Source organism: Anoplophora glabripennis, unplaced genomic scaffold (genome assembly GCF_000390285.2).
Source record: "Anoplophora glabripennis isolate ALB-LARVAE unplaced genomic scaffold, Agla_2.0 scaffold258, whole genome shotgun sequence".
NCBI lineage: Eukaryota > Metazoa > Arthropoda > Insecta > Coleoptera > Cerambycidae > Anoplophora > Anoplophora glabripennis.
The window spans coordinates 357,389-385,000 of record NW_019416390.1 but is presented as its reverse complement, the minus strand read 5'-3'; the positions used below and the strand labels follow the sequence as shown (position 1 = coordinate 385,000).

Here is a 27,612-nt window from a genome sequence, read left to right as displayed (position 1 = left end):
AAAGTTAGTATTTTGTCCAAGCACCATTTTTGTCTATAACACTGCAATCTACATGGCATTGATAAAATTAATGTTCTTGTTATAATCCTGATGTTATCCCATGCGTTTTCAATTGCCTCCCAAAGTTCCTCGACGTTAACTGGTCGGAAGTTTCTGTCGTAAATTTTTTTCACCATATATCTCCAGGACTTTGAGGGCCAAGGTAAAACATCGATGTTGTTATCAATGAACCATTCTGACGCAACTCTTGAGGTGTGAATTGCAGAATTATCCTGCTTGAAAGTGAAATTCTGAGGATACAGCATGGTCACAACAAACATCAGGACTTTGGCGTATCCAAGCCCAAACGTTAATGGAGAATCTATCGTTGCGCTGTGTGGGTTTCACATAAGGCTCCGAATACCATATAATCTCTGGTGGGTAGACACGGACAAATATAATATTCTCCCAGAAGTTGTTGGGGCTTCCTGCAAATTGTCTTGTAAACTCTAACCTCTGTTCTTTATACTGGGGAGTCAAAGCAACTGTATTTGCGGCCACATAATTCTTCAGTTCCGAATTTCTCAGTTCGCACTGATCCAGGAAAATTCGTCTCAAAGGAAGCCGCTACTGCCATGTCAAAAGGATTTATTCTTAGGTGGTGCTTACTTTTCGACATTCACCTCCGTGAACATAACGTACGTGACCCTTCGCAATCCATTTTTCTTTGAGTTTAAAAAATATACTGTTGTTGCATACATGCAGATCATCCGCAATGACCAATCATTCTGAAGTAAAGTTATAGCTCTCACTTTCTCTGGTTCCGTTAAACGCGGCATCTTGAATTACCAAGCAAATTCACTAATGACACTGACATAAAAACTTGTTATAATAAGAAAAGTAGACCACATCACATTAGAAAAATAAATCGTCCACTTTCAAAGGGATTACTATTACGATTACTATTTCCATTTTAGAGGTTTTTTGAATTATGAAAGAACTTTTTCTGATTTTGCTCTGATTATGAGACTGATGAAATTGATTTGGTTGTACAACTTAGAAGCTCAAGTTCCCTAAATGAATTGTAGAGAAGAATTTTAGAATGATTTATTAACAAACAAAATTTACATCTTTTATTAAATAAACANAAATTAATGTTCCTGTTATAATCCTCAGTGATGTTATCCCATGCGTTTTCAATTGCCTCCCAAAGTTCTTCGACGTTAACTGGACGGAAGTTTCTGCCGTAAATTTTTTTCTCCATATATCCCCAGGACTTTGAGGGCCAAGGTAAAACATCGATGTTGTTATCAATGAACCATTCTGATGCAACTCTTGAGGTGTGTGAGGTGAATTGCAGAATTATCCTGTTTGAAAGTGAAATTCTGAGGATACAGCATGGTCACAACAAACATCAGGACTTTGGCGTATCCAAGCCCAAACGTTAATGGAGAATCTATCGCTGCGTGGGTTTCACATAAGGCTCCGAATACCATATAATCTCTGGTAGGTAGACACGGACAAATATAATATTCTCCCAGAAGTTGTCGGGGCTTCCTGCAAATTGTCTTGCAAACTCTAACGTCTGTTCTTTATACTGGGGAGTCAAAGCAACTGTATTTGCGGCCACATAATTCTTCAGCTCCGAATCTTTCAGTTCGCACTGATCCAGGAAAATTCGTCTCAAAGGAAGCCGCTACTGCCATGTCAAAAGGATTTATTCTTAGGTGGTGCTTACTTTTCAACGTCCACCTCCATAAACATAACGTACTTGACCCTCCGCAATCCATTTTTCTTTGAGTTTAAATATAATGTTCTTGCATACATGCAGATTATCCGCAATGACCAATAATTCTGAAGTAAAGTTATAGCTCTCACACTTTCTCTGGTTTCGTTAAACGCGGCATCTTGAATTACCAAGCAAATTCACTAATGACACTGACATATAAAAACTTGTTATAATAAGAAAAGTAGACCACATCACATTAGAAAAATAAATCGTCCACTTTCAAAGGGCCGGCAGTGTACTGATAATAAAATCGTTTTGATTACTATTTCCATTTTAGAGTTTTTTTGAATTATGAAAGATCTTTTTCTGATTTTGCTCTGATTATGAGACTGATGAAATTGATTTGGTTGTACAACTTAGAAGATCAAGCTCCCTAAATGAATTGTAAAGAAGAATTTTAAAATGATTTATTAACAAACAAAATTTACATCTTTTATAAAATAAACAGGAACAACACTATATCTAAAGATGAATAAAAAGCTTGTATCTACAAAATCAGTGTTAACTATTCTTAATATGTATCTTTAAGCAGATCTGAACTTATCTAATATCTTATCAACTTACGGTTTTATTTTAGTTTTGCTTGAATCTAAATACATCCGCAGAGTTCCTCCGCTTTTGTAACTTTTAATAGATACAATCTTAAAGCATATTTGCGTACATTTGCATTTATAATCTCTGGAGATGGGAATTGCAATAGTGTGAGAACTTTTCCAATTTATATTAGTATAGTAAACAAATATTTGGATTTGCATACTCGAACACCTACTATGTTTGTCAACAACTTTTAATTTCGAGAGTTATGAGCAGGGCGCAAAATTATAAAGGCAATATGTTGCCAGATTAGATACCGCGGAATACATAGTTATTTGTTTACCCCTAGCCTAGTTCACTAACTTATGTTCCTGTGTATTTGTCGCTGGAGATGAATTATTAAACACTGCTAAACCTCCTCCACCGCTAAGGTTGTATAATATTCTCAAAATATGAGATTAGTAGACTACATAATATTAGTGCAACAAAACTAGTTAATATAACGGCATGTTCCGACAATAATTTACAATTACAAATACATTTTAAATTAAATAAAAAAAATATTCATATGAACAAACGACTTACGTTAGTTTTGGAGATAGTAAGTATTAAAGTTTATGAATTTGTGGGGACATGAGCACATAGATCTTGTGTATTTTTTTATGCTGAATCCGAATCCGCTACTCAAAAACCGATTTACCAGGCATCTTTTAGTAAAATGCTAAAATATCCTCTAAAAAAGGTAGTGAAGATAAGGTAAAGCTTTTAATGAAAAGCAACAATTTGTAAATACTTTGAAAAAATATTGGAGCATTGGAAACAAATATGTGCAAATTAAATCCACACTCACCCCTATGGAGGGGTGAATTCCACGCCTAGACTAGAGTCCCACTTATCCCTTTAAGTCACACATGTTTCTATTCAATATTATTGCCTTAATATTGTTACCGCGGATTTTTGGGGTCGCTGAGTATGAATCTGAAGTCCGAATCCGAATGGCGGATGTAAATAGGAGAGCATTCAAAATTTGAGGATTGTGGCTGAAACTTGTTACTCGGTGGTTTTCAAAGTCGCCAATCACGGATATAAGGTTTTAATTCAGAAATTATTAAATCCAAAATGGCGGACCCATTATGGAGGATTGAAAAGTACCATAGAAATTGGTATTTACTGTGAGCTCCCATTTTTGAGGGGATTCTATGCTCATACCGGTCGATAGCCGCACGGTTTAAGGCGTCAGTACTTAAATCGATGTGTGCTAATTCTGCCCGGGTTCGAATCCCGCGTCCGGTAGACCGTAGATTAGCTATGCTTGTACGGAGGATTGGCACCCTCTGTGCAGGTATGGTAGGGTGGAAGAATGTTGGCTTGGATCAATGTGAGAGATTGACACCGGTTGGCATTTGGCCACCCCCCTAATTAATGAGGTTTTCCAGATTTCCCTCATTCCTGCACTGAATGGTGTTTAGGACCTACCAAGTCCTTCCTGGGCGCAAATGCGGCCTGCTTAATAATAATATGCCGCCTCCTCTCCCGCACAAGTCTCCGACTTCTAGGCTAATTCTCGTGGTTAAAATGAGGAGTAGATATATTATTATTATTATTATATAGAGATTTCAAACGAAATTTACGAAATAGAAGATAATATTGTTTTGGATTAAATAATAACTGTAATAACTGAAATCAATTGGTTTATAATAAAACGGAAACATTTAACTTTAAAATACATTTAGAAACAAATGGACTGATGGAATTTCCAAGTGCGTAGAAATTTTAAGGTTTTTAGTGACGATAGTACCACCCCCACTGATGATAAAGTTCTATAAAAAGTTTAATGTGCATCAAACATCTTTCGAGATATGTGCATAGGTATCTATTTTTAAACAAACATTAACAACCTGTTTCTCGAAAAATATGGGAATGGACTTTCTTCCACCACAGGTGGATAATGGCTATGTTATTTTACCTTCAACTTGATACCATATTCGATGCAATCGATGGTTATGGGCCGAAAATATCGGCAGGGTGGTGCTGTGTGCTCGACGGACTCCTCCGAGAGCTCAATGAGGGGGAATATTCACCCAAGCTTATCTGGTTGACCACGACATACTCATTTTAGAAAAATCGCCAGGCAATTACTGAGTTCATGTAGTTGAAGGAGAGAAAAGAGAGGTCTCTTATAGGTTTAAATAGTGGGAGCTGAGACAATACAAAGATCAGGTCACACAACTGTACACAATCAGTAGAGCGAGATAAAAGTATTGGAGCCATTAGCGAGAAGATATGCTGTACATATATTTTTAACAGGGAGCGTCTTGGCTTGCCAACCCAAATGCTCATCTCTTAAATGGACTCGTCTGGTTCATTGAGGGATCCAAGACTGACGCGGGTTCAGGGACGGGTATCTGTGGCATGTGACCAGAGGAGAACTCGTTTTACCCTTTGAGGAAGTATATTACAGTATTTCAGACAACCAAAAAAATCTCAGAAGAAAATATAGGAAACACCTTCACACACACAGGATTACCTATAAAGTGGTCTTGGAATATGTCAATGTACTGTCTCTGTTGGGGTGGAAGAATCGTGAGGATCTAATCTGTGTTCTGACCGGCAATGACAGTACCGACGTGTTGGCCAGAGAGGGTTCAAGTAATCTATTCATGAGGTCTGAACTGAGGCTCCTGCAATGTTGTGTAAAAGGGTGCATTAATAACTGGATCAAAGAAAGATCATTGGAAGAATGGTCAAGTGGATATGATCTACTAGAGTCCAACCATCTCATAGAGGGCCTGGAGCACATCAGAAAGATAGTTTGCTCAGCAGATGCAGCATTAGGATTGTTACAGGACTTTTAAAGGGTCATGAACATCTAAACAAGCTCTTCAATAGAATTGGTCTGAATGTTAACGGGAGATACCAGTTATGCGGACATGAAGACGAGGATTCCATACATATCTCCTGTCACTGTGTTTGCTTAATGGTAAAAAGAGACTAATACTTCAGAGCAACATTTTTGGACATTAGAGAAATTTCAGCAGAAGAGGTAACTACGACTTCTACATAACGACAGCAATATATAAGTTTATACACATTTTTCCTTAAAACAATCAGCAAATCCCTTCATTCCATTCCCATAAATCTTCTCCAAATTCAGTTGATTGATTGGGTTCTCAGGTGCCACGCGTGTTCGAGCTCAAGAAGGACATTTTGAACAACTGCCGTAGGCAATTATTTTTAAACCTGTTCTTTTATAGTCATTAGCAGTTCAGTAAAATTTAAACCTGTTCTGAAAATTATAAAAATACGACCTATGTTAATATTACATTTTTTATCAAAATTATTTTCCAAACAAGATATCAAAGTTTTTACCTGTTACAAATCACCCTGTATAGTGTCCACTCATTTTAAGTTATCTCTTATGTAATTCTGTTATTGCAATGTTATCCAAATTCTGTTGAGATGTCATAAGTTATGCTTTATATTGAACTAAAAAGATGGACCGGTCCCATAAATTTCCAAGGGATTTCGCTTGAATCGCTTTGGAATCTTTCGGATTTCTCTTTACGCTCTTATTAGTTCGGTGCATTTCCTTCGTATATATGACGATTTATTTTCTTACAGACAACTGAAACCACGCATCTTTAGTTAATTCAGAACAACTGTCAGTTATTTATTTATTTACTTATTTATTTATTTAGACTAAAATATCAAAACAGGAACAAGTCTTAATTACAAAGATAGCGAGAAGGAGAAAAAAATAAAAATAGTATAAAATGTCTTCATTGAATTTCCATCATCCAGCAGGAAAAACGTTGCCCTTTGCATTTAATATAAGATAAATATCAGCTGGACAGTCTCACTGAAATCTTCTTGTGTAGCCTGCTAAATACTGTTGCAAAGTATTGTAAGATTTATTACATTCACTGGCAGACTTTTAGCTAAGAATGTCCTCATAAATCAAGTAATGTCAGCCCTTGTTTTAACAAGTCAAGCCCTTACACCTACGGGGCTGCAATTTTGGCAAATGTGTAGCAACAGCCTTCCTAGTCATATTTTAAGTGTTATTATTTACGGACAGAAAATTGTTTCATCTGGAGCTGGATTAGAAAGGCGTTATCCATACTAGAAAATATTTTATAGAAACAGATTAACTTATAACAGAAATCTTAAATGCGTGACTACAACCTTTGAGATCGGTGATGAACAGGAAAACACATATATAGGTGTATCAAAATAAATTAATAAAAGGCTGAGTGTATTTGAACTATTGAGGTATATTAAAAAAAATAATGTATATGAAGATGTATAGGGGACGGCAGTTAAAACAGACAAAGTATATAACAAGATCAAACGGAGAAATGTGTATACTATCTAAGAATATTAATCGAGAGCTCTCATATAAACGAGCAATGGATAAAGGATTTATCAAAAATAGCAAACTAATACAGGCCTTTATCTCTTTGCTATTATTAAATTGCTTACACTAACATGCTAAATTTTAATTACACTAAAACAAATATATGGAACCTCTGTTCAATAATTACAAAAGAAAATTCCGAATTACCGATCACCTGACTAAATTATTAATTTACTATTTAATGACAACTATCAACATGACAAAAAAACCCAATAAGTAAGTAAGGGGTAGATGATCCCCAAAACAATTCTAATACATGTGGTCATATATTCATACCAAATCGGACTAAAGTCGTTAACAACCAGCGTTGCCAGATTTTTTTTCGGGCAAAGCGGGATTTTGAAACTTTTTGAATAAAAAAGCGGGATTCTTTCGTCCAAAATCGGGACGTACTACGGGTTTGTATAATTGATGCCTAAAAAAAAGGTCTCACTCTTGTCTTCAAAAATATCGATGTCTAAAAAAAAGGACGTTAATAACAGACCTGGAAAAAAATCATTCGAGAGCGAGGAAAGCGGGACTGAGCGGGATCAGTTCTTGGACCAGTCCTCTTCTTAATTTATGCCAATGATTTACCTTGTGTGAATGATTCAGTTGTAACTATTCAATTTATCAAACCTTACTAACCGCAGTTCTATAATTGGTGATTTAATATAGGGTGTTAGAAGATTGAGTGCCTTAATTTTAACAGACGATAGAATACATTAAAATAAAAAAAACCTTATATGACATGGGTCCTAAACAACTATTTCCGAGAAAAAAAATTATTAAAATCTCCAACTTGTACGCAATTCAGTTGATATCTGGAGTTGGACCATGTCTGAGTGTNCTACTAAAATGCCTAAAAGCGTATACAAAAAGATAATTTAGAAATGGGAGTTACCAGCAGATAATAAAACCAATTGTTAATTATTTAGAACTCACCTCTTGTGATCGACGCCCCTAATCACCAAGCGACATTGTTCTCTCAATAATACTCATAAAATATAGCCAATATGTTTCTCAGACGATATTGCAATATCAACCCCAATAATATCGTCTTAATCAAGGTACTAGTGAAACAGCCGTTATAAACGTAGAATATGCAAATTTTATTGTTCACTAGACCTCGGTCAAATACATAGTTTTCTATCTCCCTGCGAGAGCTCTCGTACTCGCTATCTAAACCGACCGCTTTTTCCCTAGCGCAAAAAGTTTTCGCTATAAATTCTTTTTATTTGTTGTGCCTTAATTAATAATAATGATAATGTTTAATTATTAACCCCGAAATTATGTTATAGACCCGTAATTGGAAATTTAGATTATATAAATGTAATAAGTTGATTAACGCTCAGTTGTTCAAATAAAATTTGACTTTAAGTAAATCTAGAATAAAGAATTTAATAAACAATTTTACATGATTTATTAAATATTAACTAATATTGGTACGGAAATAAGTTACTAACTGTAAATATATATTTTTTAATTAACTGTTAGACAACGAAACTAATGAAAAATAATTTTGTGAAAACAGATTGCTTTAATGTGACAACGACGTGTTATTTTAAAGTCACCATATATTTTCGATGTTAATGTGGACGAATAAAAAATAAATAAAAATATCTACTAATCTGATTATAACGAAATATTTTTCTAAAATCGTTTCAAACATCGAGAATCATCCACTTTGTTCGGGGATCAACGTGTTTCGCGAATCTGTAATCTAGTTGATGCGACAGATTTCTAGTCTCGTAATAATATGCTTGGACCGGAGCGCGGCGAGTAGAATACTTTTAAAATTCGTTGGCGGGCCGCATAAACATCGACAGCGGGCCACATGCGGCCCGCGGGCCGCGGTATGTGCATCCCTGCTCTATATAAATATGAATCGTCTCAAGGTTGTATAGTATGATTAAAAAATGAATGATATTCTTATAGTAGTATTTTAAATACCGATATACAGCGGAAAAAGAGAGTTTCCTTCATGTTCAAAATGTGAGATAGAATAGATGTATTTTCATTTCAGACATAAAAGAATGAAATACACAAAATTGGCAGCTATATATACAAAAAATCGGGCTTTATCAGAAAATAAACCATTCAATAATATAAATCTACTCACTTTGTATTGTCCCTTCGGGCATTCCTCAGAGCACACCGACTTAACGGTTCTCCCATTGCGGCCGAGCTGTAATAAGAGCGAATTGTTCCACAATAGGCTGCGGTTGTTCCAGCTACCGACTTGCACATAATCGAATGACCCGTCCTCGAGCTTCTGATAATTCATTATATCATAACGCCCTGGAGGGTCGCCATTTTCATCAAATTCTATTATTTCCTCGTCGTAGACGAAGGATACGTTCATTAGGTAGTTCTAAAAAAACAGATTTATCTGAAAATTGAGATCATTTTATACGAACAGCGTCCATTCAAACACAATTTCATCTATCATAATACTATTTATAAAATTAGGGAGGATTTTTTAATGGTAAGGAGAATGTACAGATAATAAGCATTTTCAATAATCAAAATAGATGAAGCTGCAAAACGGTACTAAAAATTAATAATAAATAATCAAGTAGTTAAAACTTATTAAAAACCTCTGAAATCGTTCCCGATTTATCTACTACAATTGCGTGTACTTAAAACTTGAGAATCTCTGGAATCGTCTCCGACTTACATACTACAATTTTACAGTACTGTTTTTACAGACGTAAATGACGTGTCATCCACTTTTTTGTCCTTTTTTATTGCAGTGAACAGAAAAGTTGCTAGCTCAATTTTAGGTAATCATCAGTTCTACTTTAGTTTTCATTACAGAAAAGTGTATATGAAAGTTATTTGTGAACAAATATTAAAATGAAGTAATTTATTTCCCTAAATTCTTATTTTTAGTGTAATATTTTTGTGAAAGAGCAATGTGAATGCGGTGTGTGGATTAAATAAGTGTCATAAACATACATAAATTGACACAGTAACAATAAATTAATTAATTCGCATGGAATCGCTGGCGAAGAATCAGCTGCACATCTTTATGTACAGCGACTTTCAAATAGGACATGCACTAATACTCGCAAACAGAGGAAGAGCTATCGATGGAGTCAGCGGTTCCAAAAAACTGTTTATCGTATCAATGTGGTAAGTCAGTAGGTAGGTATTAAAAAAAATACATTCTACATTCAAAAAGCTTTCTGCGGGTCGAGCTCGTGTTAGCTCGTCGATTTATTGGCTTTTCAAATATCACCTCTAAGTTTCTGAACACCATGTATACTGCAGTTAGTTGTTACATGTTTAGTCATATGTAAATCTCAAGAACTACTTGAATGTAAATAGAAAATCTAATACTTGTTTGCGAAGAAAAAACTCTCATATTAAAACACCGTAAGCTGTTAAAATTACCTATTTGAAGTCACAAGTAAAAGTTTATTCTATCTAAAAGAGTAGTTCCAAAAGTAACATTTAATAAAAACAGTGGTACGCACTTTTTAATTGTCCAAAACTACAAACTTCTAAATTTACCGTGAATACATAGTGGTTTATTAACATCATGGATGAATCTTGGTGTCATATATTCAAAGAGATCTAGCTATGATAGCTACTGAATAAATTACTGGAACAAATTAAGGGAACAAAAAAATTTCACACAATTTTTAATGATCTTTGAAATGCTGTATTTCAGTGAAAAATGGTCATGTCGAGATAAAAAAATTATTACATTTTTGATTTGCTTTTACGTCGATACACTATGTGCTTATACACTAGGCACAAAAATTAAGGGATATTAAAAAAATCGCAAAATTTTGGGTGATTTTCAAAGAGCTGTAACTTGGAGGGAAATGGTCATAGAGAAATAACGTTAAAAAGAATTGCAAATTTTTGCTTTTCTTTAAACAGGCCTATCGACTTTCACCATAAAGCTCTTTTAGATAATGTAATTCTCTTCAATTTGAGCGGTTCCGGAGCCCTGTACGATGATTTGTTGCTGAATTATTGTCGAACAAAACAAAAAAAATCATTTTTGTCTTTGGCAATCAATTACTCGGGAAATAATGGTAAGTAGGGACATTTGAATAACTTGGCATAACTTTGCAAATAATAAATAAACGAAGGATAGTGACTGTAACTTTTCAACCTCAAAGTATCCTAAAGAAACCCTGATAATTTCAAAACACTGCGATGGAATGTTTTTTGTTGTTTTTGCTGAAAATCAATGTTATAAGTAATTCTTCACTTTTTATTCATTTTTTGAAGTTCCAAATGTTTCTTTTTAGCAATAATCATCAACAAACGTTCATTATTCTAAAAAATATGAAAAAAAAAATTTTTAATAATTATTTTTTCAAAATTTTTTCAACGTGTCCACAAGCTTCACAAACGTCATAAAAAATTTGGTTGATTTGACGTTTTAGATCACAATTTAATATCGCGTATTGCTGCCTCTGTTCCTAATCACCGATTCTAAGCGGTCTCGCACATTAATGTACCGCCGGATGTCTCATTGCGTAATTCCTTGCCAAGTTTGTAAAAGAACCTTGACGGTGATTTTGTAATTGCGTATAGTCTCGTCGTCATCGGCGCCCGAGCATGTCCTAAACATGCCCAATGGGGTTCAAGTCGGGACTCATAAGTGTATGGCTGAGAGTTACAGCGTTATTAGCGTGAAGAAAATTCCTCGTATGTGTTTGCGGTATAAAGACGAGCATTATCCTACTTGAGAATGTAACAATTCCCCATGCTTGTACGCATGGGCAGGACGTGTGGTTCAAGGATTTCGGTGACGTACTTTTCGGCAGTCAATGATGGGAATGATTACCAACTGAGTTCTGATATTAATGGATACGCCTGCCCATACCACAACTGAACCGTCTAAAAGCCGCAACTGGCGGCGCGGCGTAAAAAAAATATCGGTATCACATTCCCCACGGCGACGCCAAACGAGAGATCGTCTGTCGTTGCGATGGCGATTCTGTTGTGGTAGTCAGGCGTATCCATTAATACCAGAACCCAGTTCGTAATCATTTCCTTGAACCACACATCCTGCCCATGCGTACAAGCATGGGGAGTCGATTTATTCTCATGTAGGATGATGCTCGCCTTCACACCGCAAAACGGACGAGAAATTTTTTTCACGCCAACAACATGGTAACTATCAACCACCCACCTATGAGTCCCGATTTGAACCCCATTGTGCATGTTTGGGACATGGTCGGGCGTCGATGACGACGAGACTATCCGCAGTTACAAAATCACTATCAATTGACCCAGGCTCTTTTACAAACTTGGCAAGGAATTACGCAACGAGACATCCGGCGGTGTATTCATATGCACACGTTGAGGTGGCCATATCCCTGGCCGAGAAATAGTCAATTTTCTGGCGTTTTTAGGTACTGAAATCTTGAAAAGTAAAACGTGTAGAACAAAAGTAAGCACAAAAATAAAATCCTTGATGTTCCGTTTATTCATTGTTACTATTTAAATTTACTCAAATAAAATAATAACTAAAAAAAAAGCGTTTGTAAGACATGTGTTTGCTGTTATCCTAACCTCACATTTTAAGAATTATTTTCACGTACTTATAAATAAAAGTAAACAATTTTATATGTAGGACTAAGCAAGTAAATGTTACAAGAATATTTACATGTGGTTATATATAAAAAAGTTAGTATTTTCATACATTTCAGTACCTAAAACCTTGATGGTTTGATCGTTTTTTGCACCTGTTTATTCGTTTTATTGCGGCGTCTTTGAAAATACTCAAATGGCATGACGTAACATTCCTATTATTTGATAAGCTTTAGATTATTATTATTATTTGTCTTTGTGGAAAACACTATATAAAGAATACGGCGCTTTTAATATCCTTAGTTTATTAATTATTTGCAAAGTTATGATAAGTTATTCAAATATCCATAATTAAGCAATTTTTTACCTTTTTTTTTAATCAACATTTTCACTTTGTAGTTTTCAAAACCGTGCTTGAATTTTCTGTATGACAATTATTTCCAGAGTGCCCGAGTTGCCAAAGACAAAAATGTTTTTTTTGCATTGATCAACAACTCACCAACAAATCATCGTACAGGGCACCGGAACCGTTCAAATTGAAGAGAATTAAATTATTTAAAAGAGCTTTATGGTGAAATTACCAAAAAAATGTAAATGTTTGAGGTCCATAGGCAGTTTTAAAGAAAAGCAAAAATTTGCAATTTCTTTTTTCGTTAATTTCCTTATGATTACTCAAAAACTGCTGACGCTAAAAAATTAAACTTCAGACCCGAAAACTAGACATTTGAGGCTTCAATTTCCTATTTTTTTATTCTCTACGACCATTTCCCTTGAAATGAAAATCACCTAAAATTTTGAGATGATTTTAATATTCCTTAATTTCTGTGCCTAGAATCAAAGTGCTGACAGAATTTTTCTAAAATTTAGATGATCTAATAAGCTGTTTGTGAGTTAGTTAACTGTAAACTGTTTTGTTAGAGACATCGAATAATATAAATTCTCATGTAAGAGTAAATGTTAACCGATGAGATAAAAAGTATAGGCATTAAGATATTTCTTCATCCATTCCAATACTTCAAAAAATTAAACAACTCTAAAGGATGAGCTCGAATTCGAGGAATGACCATCATTTTCTGGGTACCCTGTACAAAAAGGAACCATCACTATTTATTTTCCATTCGTTCTGAAAATGTCAATAAGTACACAATTTGTATAAATATCACAATGATTTTAATTTAGCGGTACAACTGCTGTTATTTAACTATGATGAAATACTTCAAATAACTTGACGCTGCAAGTTCAACACAACTACATTGCAGTTTACTGATTTAACGCTATCATTATCGTTTCCGACATATTCCTTCTTATCTTAATAAGCCGGCTACGCGTTAGAACCCTAGTAGTAACACCGATTTAGTTCTGAATTCCCCATCAGCTATATTTGCTCCCAACTCGAAGGCAAACGTGTTAACGGACCTACCTTAAATAGGGATCCATTAAAGGGCAGGAGTTTATCGCACATCCCGACTGATCCGTGGCCGCACACGTCCTGTTGCATGTCGTGGAGAGCGTGAGCCAACGTGTAGATGGCTTTTATAACGAAGCTGAGCTTGGAATCCTGCCCGTATTTTTCAGTCAGGCTTTCCTTACCTGAAAATGAATTAGATGTACATGGTGAATCGAATAGTTCCTTCTATGTTGTTTATTTAGAGAGACTAAAAAAAAAACTCAAATATACTTTTGACATTAGTAACCGTTAAAGTACATAGTAGCCTTTCTCTCTGACGACTTTTTATTTTTGGAAAGCCTGATTGGTCAGTTCAAAAATAAAGTTTAACTTTTTAGCTTCTATTATTGTATGTCTCTTTTTGGATCTTTGTTCATTCAAATATCAAAATTAAACTGTCAACTATTGTCGCAACCTGCAACAAAGTACAAAATTCAAATAAATAATGCTACAATTTAAATAATAGCGTTTGTTGTAAAACAAAACATTTTAAATCTTTATCTTAAGTTACAAAACTAATAAAACTAATGTCATAGCAAAATGCATAGTAGATTGTGCTCTTCTTCGAATGAGCACAGTTGGAAAAAACATGTGGACAAACTTTATAAATAACAGAAAAATATAAAAGTGTCTAGAAGCTATAATACAGGCTGTTACAAATTCGCTTCTCACTACAGGAGTCTCAGAAACGGTAAGAGGTACGAAGTAGCTTAAAGTTGCGTAATCAGGGGACCAACATTATGCCTCTAAAAAATCAAGGCTAACATGATTAGTATACGAAATATTTGAAAAAAAACGAAATTTTAGAAATCCGCTTTTGTTTCATTTCAGCCTTGTTTGAGGTGATATTGAAAAAAGAAGAACGCTTTCTCATGGCCACTTTTTGTCCTCTATCGAATGACATAATAATTTTTATATGTAACGTCTTGTCTGTCCAGAACCATCATCAACTTCATTTTTTTAAATACGACCCTAGAAATTTGATTACATTTTTTGCAAGCCTTCATGACCCCCAATACTGTACTGCCTCAGCCCGAACCAGATTCAGACGTTTTGTCTCGAAAAATTCATCTTCAGTGTATTCGTTCCAAATTTATCTAAATTTTTTATTTAGATTTCTTTGTTTATTGAATTATCGTACACTGTAAGTGTCGTTAGACCCTGTGAAATCCATCTAGTTATTTAAACTATTACCACCACGCATTAAAATAAAACATTATTAGAGTTTTATTCCCGTGTCCATAGTTATTTCTAGGCTTCTCGAGTGCTCAAAATTCAAACAAATTCCGATCTATTTTTTTCAGGATATTCATACAAATACATCTGACATGCTCTTTCACAGTTGCGGTTACAGATATAATAAATTCCGATAATATTACGCTGATCTTCATTTTCAACCTTTGCCAAAACGAAAATGTTTTTGAACATTTACTGAAATTTTTTAAAGAATAATATTCAGTTGGCGTTTTGGTTGTTCATATGCATTTTTAAGAATTAATTTGTCATAATAAAATTAAAATTGTAATAATGTTTTAATTTTGACGCAACAACTTATTGAGTTATGTATGACCAAGTGATGGTAGTTAAATAGTTAATAATAATACATGTTTTATTGTAACGCGTGGTGTTAATAGTTTAAATAACTAGATGGATTTCACAGGGTCTAACAACACATTCAGTGTACGAAAATTCAATAAACAAAGAAATGTAAAAAAAAAGTTTAGATAAATTTGGAACGAATACACTGAAGATTAATTTTTCGAGACAAAACGTCTGAATCTAATACGGGCTGAGGCAGTATTGGGGGTCATGAAGGCTTGCGATGATGGTCCTGGAGAGACGAAACGTTACATACAAAAATTGATTATGCCATTCGATAGAGGGCAAAAGGTGGATATGAGAAAGTGTTCTTCTTTTTTCAATATCACCTCAAACAAGGCTGAAATGAAACAAAAACGGATTTCAAAAATTTCGTTTTTTTTTTAAATATTTCGAAAACTAATCATAGCCTTGATCTTTTAGAGGCATAATGTTGGCCTCCTGATTATGCAACTTTGCCCCCATTTAAGCTACTTCGCACCTCTCACCGTTTCCGAGATCCTTGTAGTGATAAGCGAATTTGTAAAAGCCTGTATACTCTAACTTTTAACTAAAAAACTAAAATGAACAAGACTTTTTTTGTTCGAGAATTAATAGAATAAATTGCTTCAATAATATAAACCACTGTTAAAAGATTTATTTACTTCAAAATTTTAAGGAATTAGATATGTATTTTTTTACTCTAGATTTAAGACCTAAAACCGAAGCTAAGTAATCAATGCTGGCCCCTCTGTGACTCATCGATGAACTCGTGCTCTATTTTATAAACATTTTGTGATTTATAACCATCGATCGAGTGGCAAGGGAGATTGCAAATTAAATAAACTATCAGCTATTTGATATTTCCTCTCTTGTATTTTTTTTCACAGTAGGTACATACTTATTTTTAAACATTTATTTATTTATTTCATTTAAACAAATTTTACAACTCTAATCAACCACCATTATTTTCTTTGTTCCAAAACTGCAAATTGAGCTGTCCAATATTATAATGGTTCCTTTATTCTAGACGTGGAGGAGAGGTAATCACTTAAAACCTTGTGTTGTTCTGAAACTTCAATTATAATGCAAGAATTATATTTCGATGGATTATGTTTCCAAACTAGAATATAATTCTCAATAGAGTTTCAAGTTAAACTTCTGCCACTGAAGTGAACATTCAACCCCCCTGTCTTTTGATGAAGGTAGTGTCTTCCACAGAATAAGTTAAATTGTTGCAGAAGAGTGTCTAAAGCAGTGGCCCATATGCAGCTATTTCTCTTTGAGTATTTCGATATAATGTAATATGAAATACACCTGAAATGACATGTTCTACAAGTGTAGGATACTAATAACATAAAATCTGTTATTGTAAAAGTAATTTTTTTCATTTCGGCTAATGCTAACATTTCAAAGGTTTTGAAAAAACATCATTTGACACACAGTTGTAAAGTAGCTTTTGTATTCACGAGCACCAACGGGTAAAAAAACTGTAGGGATACTTCGCAACCTAGAATGAAAAATAACTATTAAGAGGAACTCAACAGAAAAACAAATGACAAATATGAAATATGGTTACTAAATCAACTTTTTTAAAAGAAAACGTATCTAAAGGTACTTTCTATCAAAGCGTCCTGCCAAACTTCATCACTAAATTTAACTTTCAGAAGTAGGTAAGAAGGAAGTTATAGTAAATAAAAGAAAATATTTCCTAACTACATGCTTTGTATCTTTTGTACTAGAATAGTTTTGGTTTTTTGACAGTTAAGTAGAAATATGGCGGTTAATAAACATGAAGAAGTATACGATTGAGCAACGCATCTTTATTGCAAAAATTTATTTTAAATTTGGTGAAAGTTATGCAGAAGTTGGAAGAAAAGATCGTACAACATGAAAATACAAATTGTCCAATAAACAGCACCATTCGAAAGTAAATTAAAAATATCTGCGCGTGATTTTCTTAATTCGAACTTTCCAAATTACTGGATAGGACGCAGAGATTCAATTGAGCGGCCTCCCAGATCGCCATATCTAACGCCCTTAGACTTTTTTCGAAAATTTATGCAACACTGAACTCACTTGAGCAGCTTCGTCGGTGAATTTTTGAAGAATGTCGTCAGGTAACTCCCGAAATGCTTCGAAATGGAGCAAAGATTTTATTATTGTATGGAAGCGCAGGGAAATGTAAATTTTTTAAAAAGTCAATTTATACGAAATTACTTACAGCGAAGTTAAACAACATTCGTCGTACACACTGTATTGAAAAGCATTTAAATATTATCAGAATGGGACGATCTAATTTTAATCAAAACCAAGCCCAATTAAGTATTATACTCTGTTAGTCTACAGCTTTATGTATGTTCCTGCTCTCCTGATACTGCCATTTTTCTCAAAGGAAATTTAATTAGAAGGGGGGAAGGAACAATAGTTAAGAGAAAGCTGTTATTTAATTTCGCCGGCAGTACGGTCATTTATTCTGCATCGCTATTTAGAACATTAAACAAGTTTTTTTTTATTTAGGACTTTATCTACTTCCAGTAGAAATAAGTGAGCAAGAAATCATAACAGATGTAGTTTTGTTTCGGCCACAAATAGAAGCAGCAGATATTAATTACCTAGTTATAACAAAGGTTTATATAACATTTTTGTAATTAACTCTTGTATTGCCTGTTACATCTCTCGTTTTTTGAAAAAGGAAGGTATGCAGGTACTAAATATTAATTATATCTGTCTTAATTTATTATCAACAGCGTTCTGTAATATCTAGAGAATGATTTACATGATTTTTTCTAATTTCTATCTTGACAACAATTCAATTCTTATCCCTTAACGCCAAAATCATTTATATACACTTTTTAATGAATTTATACATGTAGGTACTTCCTCACCTCTTAAGTTATTTCTAAATGCAAATTAAAAAAAATTAAGATAATATAACTTGGATTAAATCACCATATTTTGAACCCAGAAATATGTGATATAATTTTGTCCAGACCTTTAAGAGACAACCTGAATAAAAGAGGCTGATCAATATGAACAAAGATATTGCCGTTTTCAACTAGATAACAGATAAAACTCAATATTTAGATGCAGATAAAAGAAACATTATAAGGTATATTTATTTGATTATCTAGATTCAGATAAGTAGTAGTAAAATAATCTCGACAAATTTCATACAACTATGTCTCTCCAGATGGATAAAACGACTACGATAAAATATTTTCATATTGGTATTTCAGGTTCTGAGATTGGTTAAAAACTCATTTGTGTCGCATTAGGTATAATATGGGCATTGCTACTTTGTACTTCAGTAACAGTATAACATCATATTGGCATATTGTTAACGTCAAAATATAGCGATTGAACCAAACATGCCTTAATCAATTGTTGCTTCTTTTCATTCTATAGGGTGTTGAAGTTGAAAAAATATTTTCGATTTTTTGCTATATTTTAAGTATGTATGGACTGATTTTTTTCAAATTTTATAGTTTTACGTTTTTTGAGGAGGCAAATACGAATATGCAAATAGTATTGAGATCACGTCTAGGGGGCGCTAGTTGTACTGTCCTGTCAATGTAAAAATATGTCTAACTTTTTATATTTTAAATTTTGAATTTTTTAACTAGAAATTATTGAACTACGTTCAATTCTAAATGAAAAAGGTATACTAGTTACAAATCGATAAACTCAACTGTTTTCGAGATACAGACGTTTCAAGTTTTTGAGATTCGACGGAAATTAAATTAGAAAATTATTTTTTCAAAAGTAGTAGGCATTGATATAATAAATTGACAACTGGCAGTACCATATTATTTCTGCCAATTTTACTCAATTTGTAAGTAATAGGAATAGTGATTTAACTTCATCAACTGTGAAGAGATTAAATGAAAAATTCAGAGAGTCAGGATCTATTAGTGATCTTAAACACTCTCTTCAACAAGTCGCTCAACACAAAACAGCGAAGCAGTTCGTGAGAGTATTGCCGAGAGTCCGGAAACATTAAATCGGTACCGTAGTCAAGATTTGGACATTTCGAGAGAAGCTTACAGCGTATTCTCACGAAATATTTGCATCTTCATGCTTATAAAGTTCAATTGACCCAAGAACTGAAGCCTACTGACCAATAAGTACATGCTGATTTTTCAAACAAAATTATCTTCAGCAAAGAGGTACATTGTTATCTCGATAGCTTCGTTAATTGATAAAATTGTCATATTTGGGGTTCAGAAAATCCTCCTTGAGAAACAAATACATCCACAACGAATCACTGTTTGGTGCGGATTTTGGGTTGAAGGCATCAACAGATCATTGTTCTTCGAAAATGCAGCTGCTCAGGCAATAACAATTAATGGTGCTCGCTATCACGTCATGGTAATCCAGTTTTTTGTGCCTGAATTACAAGATATGGATGTAGATGACATGTAGTTTCAATATGGCGGTGCCATATGCCATACAGCCCGAGAAATAATCCAATTACTGCGTGAGTCATTTCCTGGTCGTGTAATTTCCCGTTTCGGTGATCAGGATTGGCCGCCCAGATCATGCACTTTAATGCCGTCGGTCGTGGAAAATTTCGACAAAAATTTGTGTAGGTCGTTTACCGGATATGCTGTTCGATTCATAAATCTATAATGTATTGTAAAAAATGCACAATTTTTAATTGAAATCCTGTGTTTTCCTAAAAATTACTTCTTGCGTGAATTATGGAACACCCTTTATTACAACAGTATCTTCTTTGTAAAATAAATAGATACCATCATGATGAAACCCCTTTAATATATTTTGCTGTTTGACTTAAGGAAAATATACGGTAATAAATTATTGCGAAAATTTATATAGAGTCAAAGAATATTTACAAATGTTTAACTGAATCAACAAAATCCTTTCGTAAAATTCCCCTGGAGGTTTTGTAATTGGGGCAGTCTTTGAACAAAGGGAGAATCATCTCTTCCGGAATAACGAGATTTAATAGTTGGCTTTAAGAAATATGAAGCATATAAAACTATGCGGGGTCGGTTTAGCATCAGGTGTAAAGTTCATTCTACAAGAGCTAATTCACATTCAAAGCTAATTTAAACTGAAAGCTTAAACGGATTAATGTTTGAATAATAATTTGTGCGAATATAAGATGAAGTTAATTAGGTACTATGTACTCGTGTTTTTAGATAATTTGTAAAAGGAGGAGCAGGGATACGTTTATACATTAACATGTGTATTAAAATTATTTTAAAAAGTGCGTTTATACAGGCTGTTACAAATTCGCTTCTCACTACACGGATCTCTGAAACGATTAGATATGCTAACTAACATAAATGGGGGCAAACTTGTGTAATCAGGGGCCAAATACGTTTTTGTTTCATTTCAGCCTTGTTTGAGGTGATTTTGAAAAAAGAACACTTTCTCATGGCAACTCTATCGAATGGCATAATCAATTTTTATATGTAACGTTTCGTCTTTTCAGGACCATCTACAATATACAATAAAGGCATGGATTTACATAATTTTATGGAATAAAGATATAACCTTTAAGAAATGTGTCTTAAAGTTATTGCAATATGATATTTACATATTTGAATGGGACAAAATGTAGACATATGCAAAAAATTATATGGAGTCCGAATACGCAATCATAAAAACAATTCAACATCAATTTTAAATGGTATGACCGTAAACAACCGATTTTTTGAAAAAAAAATAATGTTCACCAAAATGATATAACATTATAATATTTCGATGATATTCATTTATGCAAAATGTAACTGCTAAAAATTATATATGAAATAAAACGCGTTAATAGTACCTTAAAAAATAGTTGTTTCAGTTTTCCAATGTTTGGAACTTTTACGATTATTATTTTTATNCGCGGCCGCTTCGGCCTGCTCGAAATTGAATCGTCTATAACTACGTAACTAATTGATCAATCTATCTGTTTTTTTTAAAGAAGCTTCTTTCCAAGAACTTTTAAAACCTGCTTTAAAAAAATTAATTTGACTGAATATTCACAAAGTTCTAATTGTTTATAAGTACAAAAATTCGACCAATGTTTAAACAAGCGCCAGAGCTCTCCTAATTGACAGATTCTAATTTTTCAAAAAAAGTTTGAAAGCCTGCGAGCCCTTCTATATATGATTAAATTTTCAAGTATCTAAGGGCCTTGGTTTTTGCTGTGCAAAATTTAGAAAATTTGCAATTTCTTTTTTTTAATCTGGATTGCAAAATTATTATGCAAAATCTATCGAACCGATTTTGATGAAATTTTAGCCAAGTAGCCAAGTATAAAGGTCTTACACCCAATTTAAATACATCAAAAAAATTCCCTAAAAAGTATTGTTTTTAACCCCATTTTTGTGATTTTTTCGATTTTTACCATAATAATCATGATTCATTCGATTTGTAATCAGTCATGTATTGTAAAAAATTTAATTATAAACATGTTTTTCCTTTTCCATTTTCGCCTAAAATCAACTCTTAAAAAGATACATAATTAAATAGGAAGAAAAATACGACATTTTTCCAATTTTTTTAACATATTGTGCCGTCAAAAGTTAAGCCCACGTTTTTTTTATGCGCATTGAAAAATTTTCATTTCTAGTGATATTTGAAAGCCAAAAAGCCAAAAATCTCCGTGGATATACGATTCACCCAAATATGGTTTTTTGAAACAGATACCGTCTGGACTACATATGGTTTCTGCCAATTTTACTCAATTTGATTAGTAAGTAGTCGGAATAGTGATTTAACGTCATCAACTGTGAAGAGATTAAATGGAAAGTTCAGAGAGTCAGGATATATTAGTGATCTTAAACACTTTCTTCAACAAGTCGCTCAACACAAAACAGCGAAGCAGTTCGTGAGAGTATTGCCGAGAGTCCGGGAACATTAAATCGGTACCGTAGTCAAGATTTGGACATTTCGAGAAGCTTACAGCGTATTCTCACGAAATATTTGCATCTTCATGCTTATAAAGTTCAATTGACCCAAGAACTGAAGCCTACTGACCATGCATGGCGAAGACAGTTCGTTGAATGGTTTATGGACCAATAAGTAGATGCTGATTTTTCAAACAAAATTATCTTCAGCAAAGAGGTACATTTTCATCTCGATAGCTTCGTTAAATGACAAAATTGTCACATTTGGGGTTCAGAAAATCCTCCTTGAGAAACAAATACGCTATCGCGTCATAGTAATCCAGTTTTTTGTGCCTGGATTACAAGATATGGATGTAGATGACATGTAGTTTCAATATGACGGTGCCATATGCCATACAGCCCGAGAAATAATCCAATTACTGAATGAGTCATTTCCTGGTCGTGTAATTTCTCGTTTCGGTGATCAGGATTGGCCGCCCAGATCATGCGCTTTAATGCCGTCGGTCGTGGAAAATTTCGACAAAAAATTGTGTAGGTCGTTTACCGGATATGCTGTTCGATTCATATATCTATAATGTATACCTTATGAATCAATAAAAAATGCACAATTTTTAATTGAAATCCTGTGTTTTCCATTAAAATTACTTCTTGAGTGAATTATGGAACACCCTTTATTACAACAGTATCTTCTTTGTAAAATAAATAGATACCATCATGATGAAACCCCTTTAATATATTTTGCTGTTTGACTTAAGGAAAATATACGGTAATAAATTATTGCGAAAATTTATATAGTCAAAGAATATTTACAAATGTTTAACTGAATCAACAAAATGGGAATATCCTTTCGTAAAATTCCCCTGGAGGTTTTGTAATTGGGGCAGTCTTTGAACAAAGGGAGAATCATCTCTTCCGGAATAACGAGATTTAATAGTTGGCTTTAAGAAATATGAAGCATATAAAACTATGCGGGGTCGGTTTAGCATCAGGTGTAAAGTTCATTCTACAAGAGCTAATTCACATTCAAAGCTAATTTAAACTGAAAGCTTAAACGGATTAATGTTTGAATAATAATTTGTGCGAATATAAGATGAAGTTAATTAGGTACTATGTACTCGTGTTTTTAGATAATTTGTAAAAGGAGGAGCAGGGATACGTTTATACATTAACATGTGTATTAAAATTATTTTAAAAAGTGCGTTTATACAGGCTGTTACAAATTCGCTTCTCACTACACGGATCTCTGAAACGATTAGATATGCTAACTAACATAAATGGGGGCAAACTTGTGTAATCAGGGGCCAAATCCGTTTTTGTTTCATTTCAGCCTTGTTTGAGGTGATTTTGAAAAAAGAACACTTTCTCATGGCAACTCTATCGAATGGCATAATCAATTTTTATATGTAACGTTTCGTCTTTTCAGGACCATCTACAATATACAATAAAGGCATGGATTTACATAATTTTATGGAATAAAGATATAACCTTTAAGAAATGCGTCTTAAAGTAGAGGGTTATTGCAATATGATATTTACATATTTGGGATAAAATGTAGACATATGCAAAAAATGATATGGAGTCCGAATACGCAATCATAAAAACAATTCAACATCAATTTTAAATGGTATGACCGTAAATAACCGATTTTTTGAAAAAAAAAATAATGTTCACAAAAATGATATAACATTATAATATTTCGATGATATTCATTTATGCAAAATGTAACTGCTAAAAATTATATATGAAATAAAACGCGTTAATAGTACCTTAAAAAATAGTTGTTTCAGTTTTCCAATGTTTGGAACTTTTACGATTATTATTTTTATAAAATATAATATATAAACTTGACATTATACAGGGCGCATTTTAAATCTGTTATAGCTTTGGAAGAATATTATTTAGATTATATTGAAAAAAAATGTTAATGAATCATGGGTATAAAGTTTCTGGTTTCCGAAATACTAGGTGTTAATATTAAAAAAAATATGACATTTTTTCAAATATCTCTAACAGTTTAATTAGTTAAATATAGAGAGACAGCGCTAGAATTTCTAGACCATTATGTTTTTTTGGAAATTGAATCAATTTAATTCATAATTACAGGGTGAGTAATTAATAATGGTACACAGCTTAATGGCATATTGTTAACGTCAAAACATAGCCATTGAGCTAAACATGCCTTAGTCAATTGTTGCTCCTTTTCGTTCTACAGGGTGTTAAAGTTGAAAAAATATTTTCGATTTTTTATTATATTTTAAGTATGTATGTACCAATTATTTTGAAAATCTGTAGTTCTACGTTTTTTGAAGTGGCAAATACGAATGTGCAAACAGTGTTAGGTTAACGTCTAGGGGGCGCTAGTTATACTGCCTTATCAATGTAAAAATATGTCTAACTTTTTATATTTTATAATTTTCAATTTTTTAACTAGAAATTATTGAACTACGTTTATTTTTAAATAAAAAAGTTATACTTGTTACAAATCGATAAACTCAACCGTTTTCGTATTACAGACGTTTTAAGTTTTTCGGCGGGAATTAAATTAGAAAATTAGCAGGTCATAAGATATCAAGCCTGAATTAACAATTAAGACAAACATTACAGCAACTGAAAATATTATTATTCATATCTTAAGAAATTATTAATCATAAAAGATTCTCAAAGCAACCACCAGCGACTTCAATGCACTTATTTCAATAGTTCAATAATTTCAAGTTAAAAAATTCAAAATTGTAAAATACAAAAAGTTAGACATATCTCTACATTGATAAGACAGTATAACTAGCGCCCCCTATACGTGACCCCAATATTGATTGCATAATCGTATTTGCCACCTCAAAGAACGTAGAAGTACGTTAATAATCTTCCAATAAGCTGTGTACCAGTATTAATGGCTTACCCTGTATATTTCAAAGAAAATATAAAACTACCTACTTCAGATATATTTGAAAAAATAAGATATTTTNGAATTAAATTAGAAAATTAGCAGGTTATAAGATACCAAGCCTAAATTAACAATTAAGACAAACATTACAGCAACTGAAAATATTATTATTCATATCTTAAGAAATTATTAATCATAAAAGATTCTCAAAGCAACCACCAGCGACTTCAATGCACTTATTTAAATATTCTCTGATCTTAAATAAAGTTGTTTGATAATATGAACTGATTCTTGAGTATTTGTCCACAGTTGTTCTTGACTATTAATAATGTCTTTGTAAACTAGAGATTTAAGATAGCCCCAAAAGAAAAATCTAGCGTATTTAAATCAGGGCTACATGCAGGCCAAGGTAAATCACTACCGCGTCCAATCCAACGGTGCGGGAAATTTCTATTAATATATTTTCTTACTCCTCTGGTAAAATGTGCTGTCAATTTATTATGTCAATGCCTACTACTCTGGAGAAAATAATTTTTTAATTGAATTCCCTCCGATTCTCAAAAACTTAAAATGTCTATATCTCGAAAACGGTTGAGTTTATTGATTAGTAACAATATACCTTCTTTATTGAGAATTGAACGTAGTTCAATAATTTCAAGTTAAAATATTCAAAATTGTAAAATACAAAATGTTAGGCATATGTTTACATTGATACGACAGTATAACTAGCGCCCCTTATTCGTGACCCCAATATTGTTTGCATATTCGTATTTGCCACCTCAAAAAACGTAGAAGTACGTTAATAATCTGCCATTAAGCTGTGTACCAGTATTAATGGCTCACCCTGTATATTTCAAAGAAAATATAAAACTACCTACTTCAGATATATTTGAAAAAATAAGATATTTTGTTTAAATTTGAACATTCTGTATCTTCAGTTCTTCATGAGTTTTTGGGTTAAAATGGTGCAAGGAGCACGCTCATTTATGACATGGACTTAAAGAACATACCTATACTAGGTTATTCAAGAATAAGTAGGTACTGGCGAAATTAATTTTCTGTAAAATCAGAAGCTGCGCAGTTGATTGACTATCACCAAAATATTTCTAATGTGTCATTTTCTGCAAAAAAATCTGTTTTTTCGAGAATATCGGTTTTCCAATTACACAAAACTTTTGAGACTTGTGTATATTTTGTATTATTCTATCTTAATATCAAATAAGTCAGTGACGAATATAGATAGATAATTATGCGTTATAAGTAGTTTTTTTACATTTATTATTATTACTTACCTGATAAAATTTGTTTAAGTTAAAGTTTCAAAAAAATATCATTATTTGTCGATATAAACTTTATATAAATGGTCTGATTTTTTTTGAGAAAAACCTTTACATTTTAAACGGCCGATATCAGGAAAAGGAACATTTAGGGCAAGTCCTTTTAGTTGGGTATTTGAAGTAGTAAATGATATTGAGTGATATTTCGTTTGACACCTAAAAGCAATTGTTATTTAAGCTGGCAGTTTAAAAGATACTTAAAAAAATGACGAATTGAATAAAGAAAAATATAATGGACCACCAAGAATACGAGTTCTATTTCTCGTGGATTTCTTTCTGAGATCGTACACACAGTTGTTTAATTAATGTATCATTTGATACACTTAAAAAGTAATTTATACTCGATTTTCGTTCTCGAAAATTAAATATCAATGAAGTTTATAACAAATATTAAAAAGCTCTTTTATTTTTAGTATAAGAGATAACTTTAATATACGTATTATACTGAATTGACAATGTTCCGTTATAGAATTATAATTTGTGTGTTCATAACTACAGCATTTATAAAAAAACCGCCCTTGAAGTAATAAAAAACGATTTATTTTATAAACTTATGAAACAAACTTCTTTCTGTTCGTTTTTGACATTGCTCTTTGTTCTCACGAAGTTCTTTCCTCACAGTTTTATGTGCATAATACAACTTCTTGAAACGAGTGCATCTGCAATTTTAAAATTAATTTTAATTATTACGTTCCTACTGAATCAACATGGCAAATTTCTTTGGTAGATAATGTAGAAACTTTAACATTTTAACATTATTAGAGATAAAAGTAAATGTAGTTTTATTTAATAACGTGTAATGTCTTTTATAAAAATTAAGCGTAGTTTACCATTGACATTGGCGCATTCGCCAATATACAAGGAAAATGCATACATGGTTGAAATTTTTGTCTCTCTGTTATGTACAATCATTTTCTTTTGTGAAAACTTTTGTAAATGACTTTCCTATATATATTTTTGTATACAATCTAATAATGTAAATGAAATTTTTGTATAACTCTTGGTTTGTCACTCAAAATTGTTATTAGCTATATTGTAAAATTTTGCAATTTCCATAAAATTTAGCCTATCCTATTTTCCTTTCTAGAATCCAAATGTAGTTAAGAGATAAAGCTGCAGAGAACACGTAATACTGCAGTTGAATGGGATATATGCTTCTCAAGTGCGCTAGTCGAAAAATCATTGTTTATATAATTTTTGTATCAATACAATTATTTAGTCTATTGATTATGTCTTA

General features: G+C 32.8%; 1 protein-coding gene across 1 annotated transcript in view; it reads right to left on the bottom strand.

Moving 5' to 3' along the window:
- Window positions 1-27,612, bottom strand: part of LOC108905276 (metabotropic glutamate receptor 1) — a 148,402-nt gene that overhangs the window by 8,293 nt on the left and 112,497 nt on the right. The window contains exons 4-5 of the mRNA XM_023454406.1: window positions 13,681-13,850; window positions 8,821-9,072 (exon numbers count right to left, since the gene is read on the bottom strand). Of these exons, the coding sequence (XP_023310174.1) occupies window positions 8,821-9,072; window positions 13,681-13,850 (422 nt within the window). The remainder of the gene's footprint in view (window positions 1-8,820; window positions 9,073-13,680; window positions 13,851-27,612) is intronic.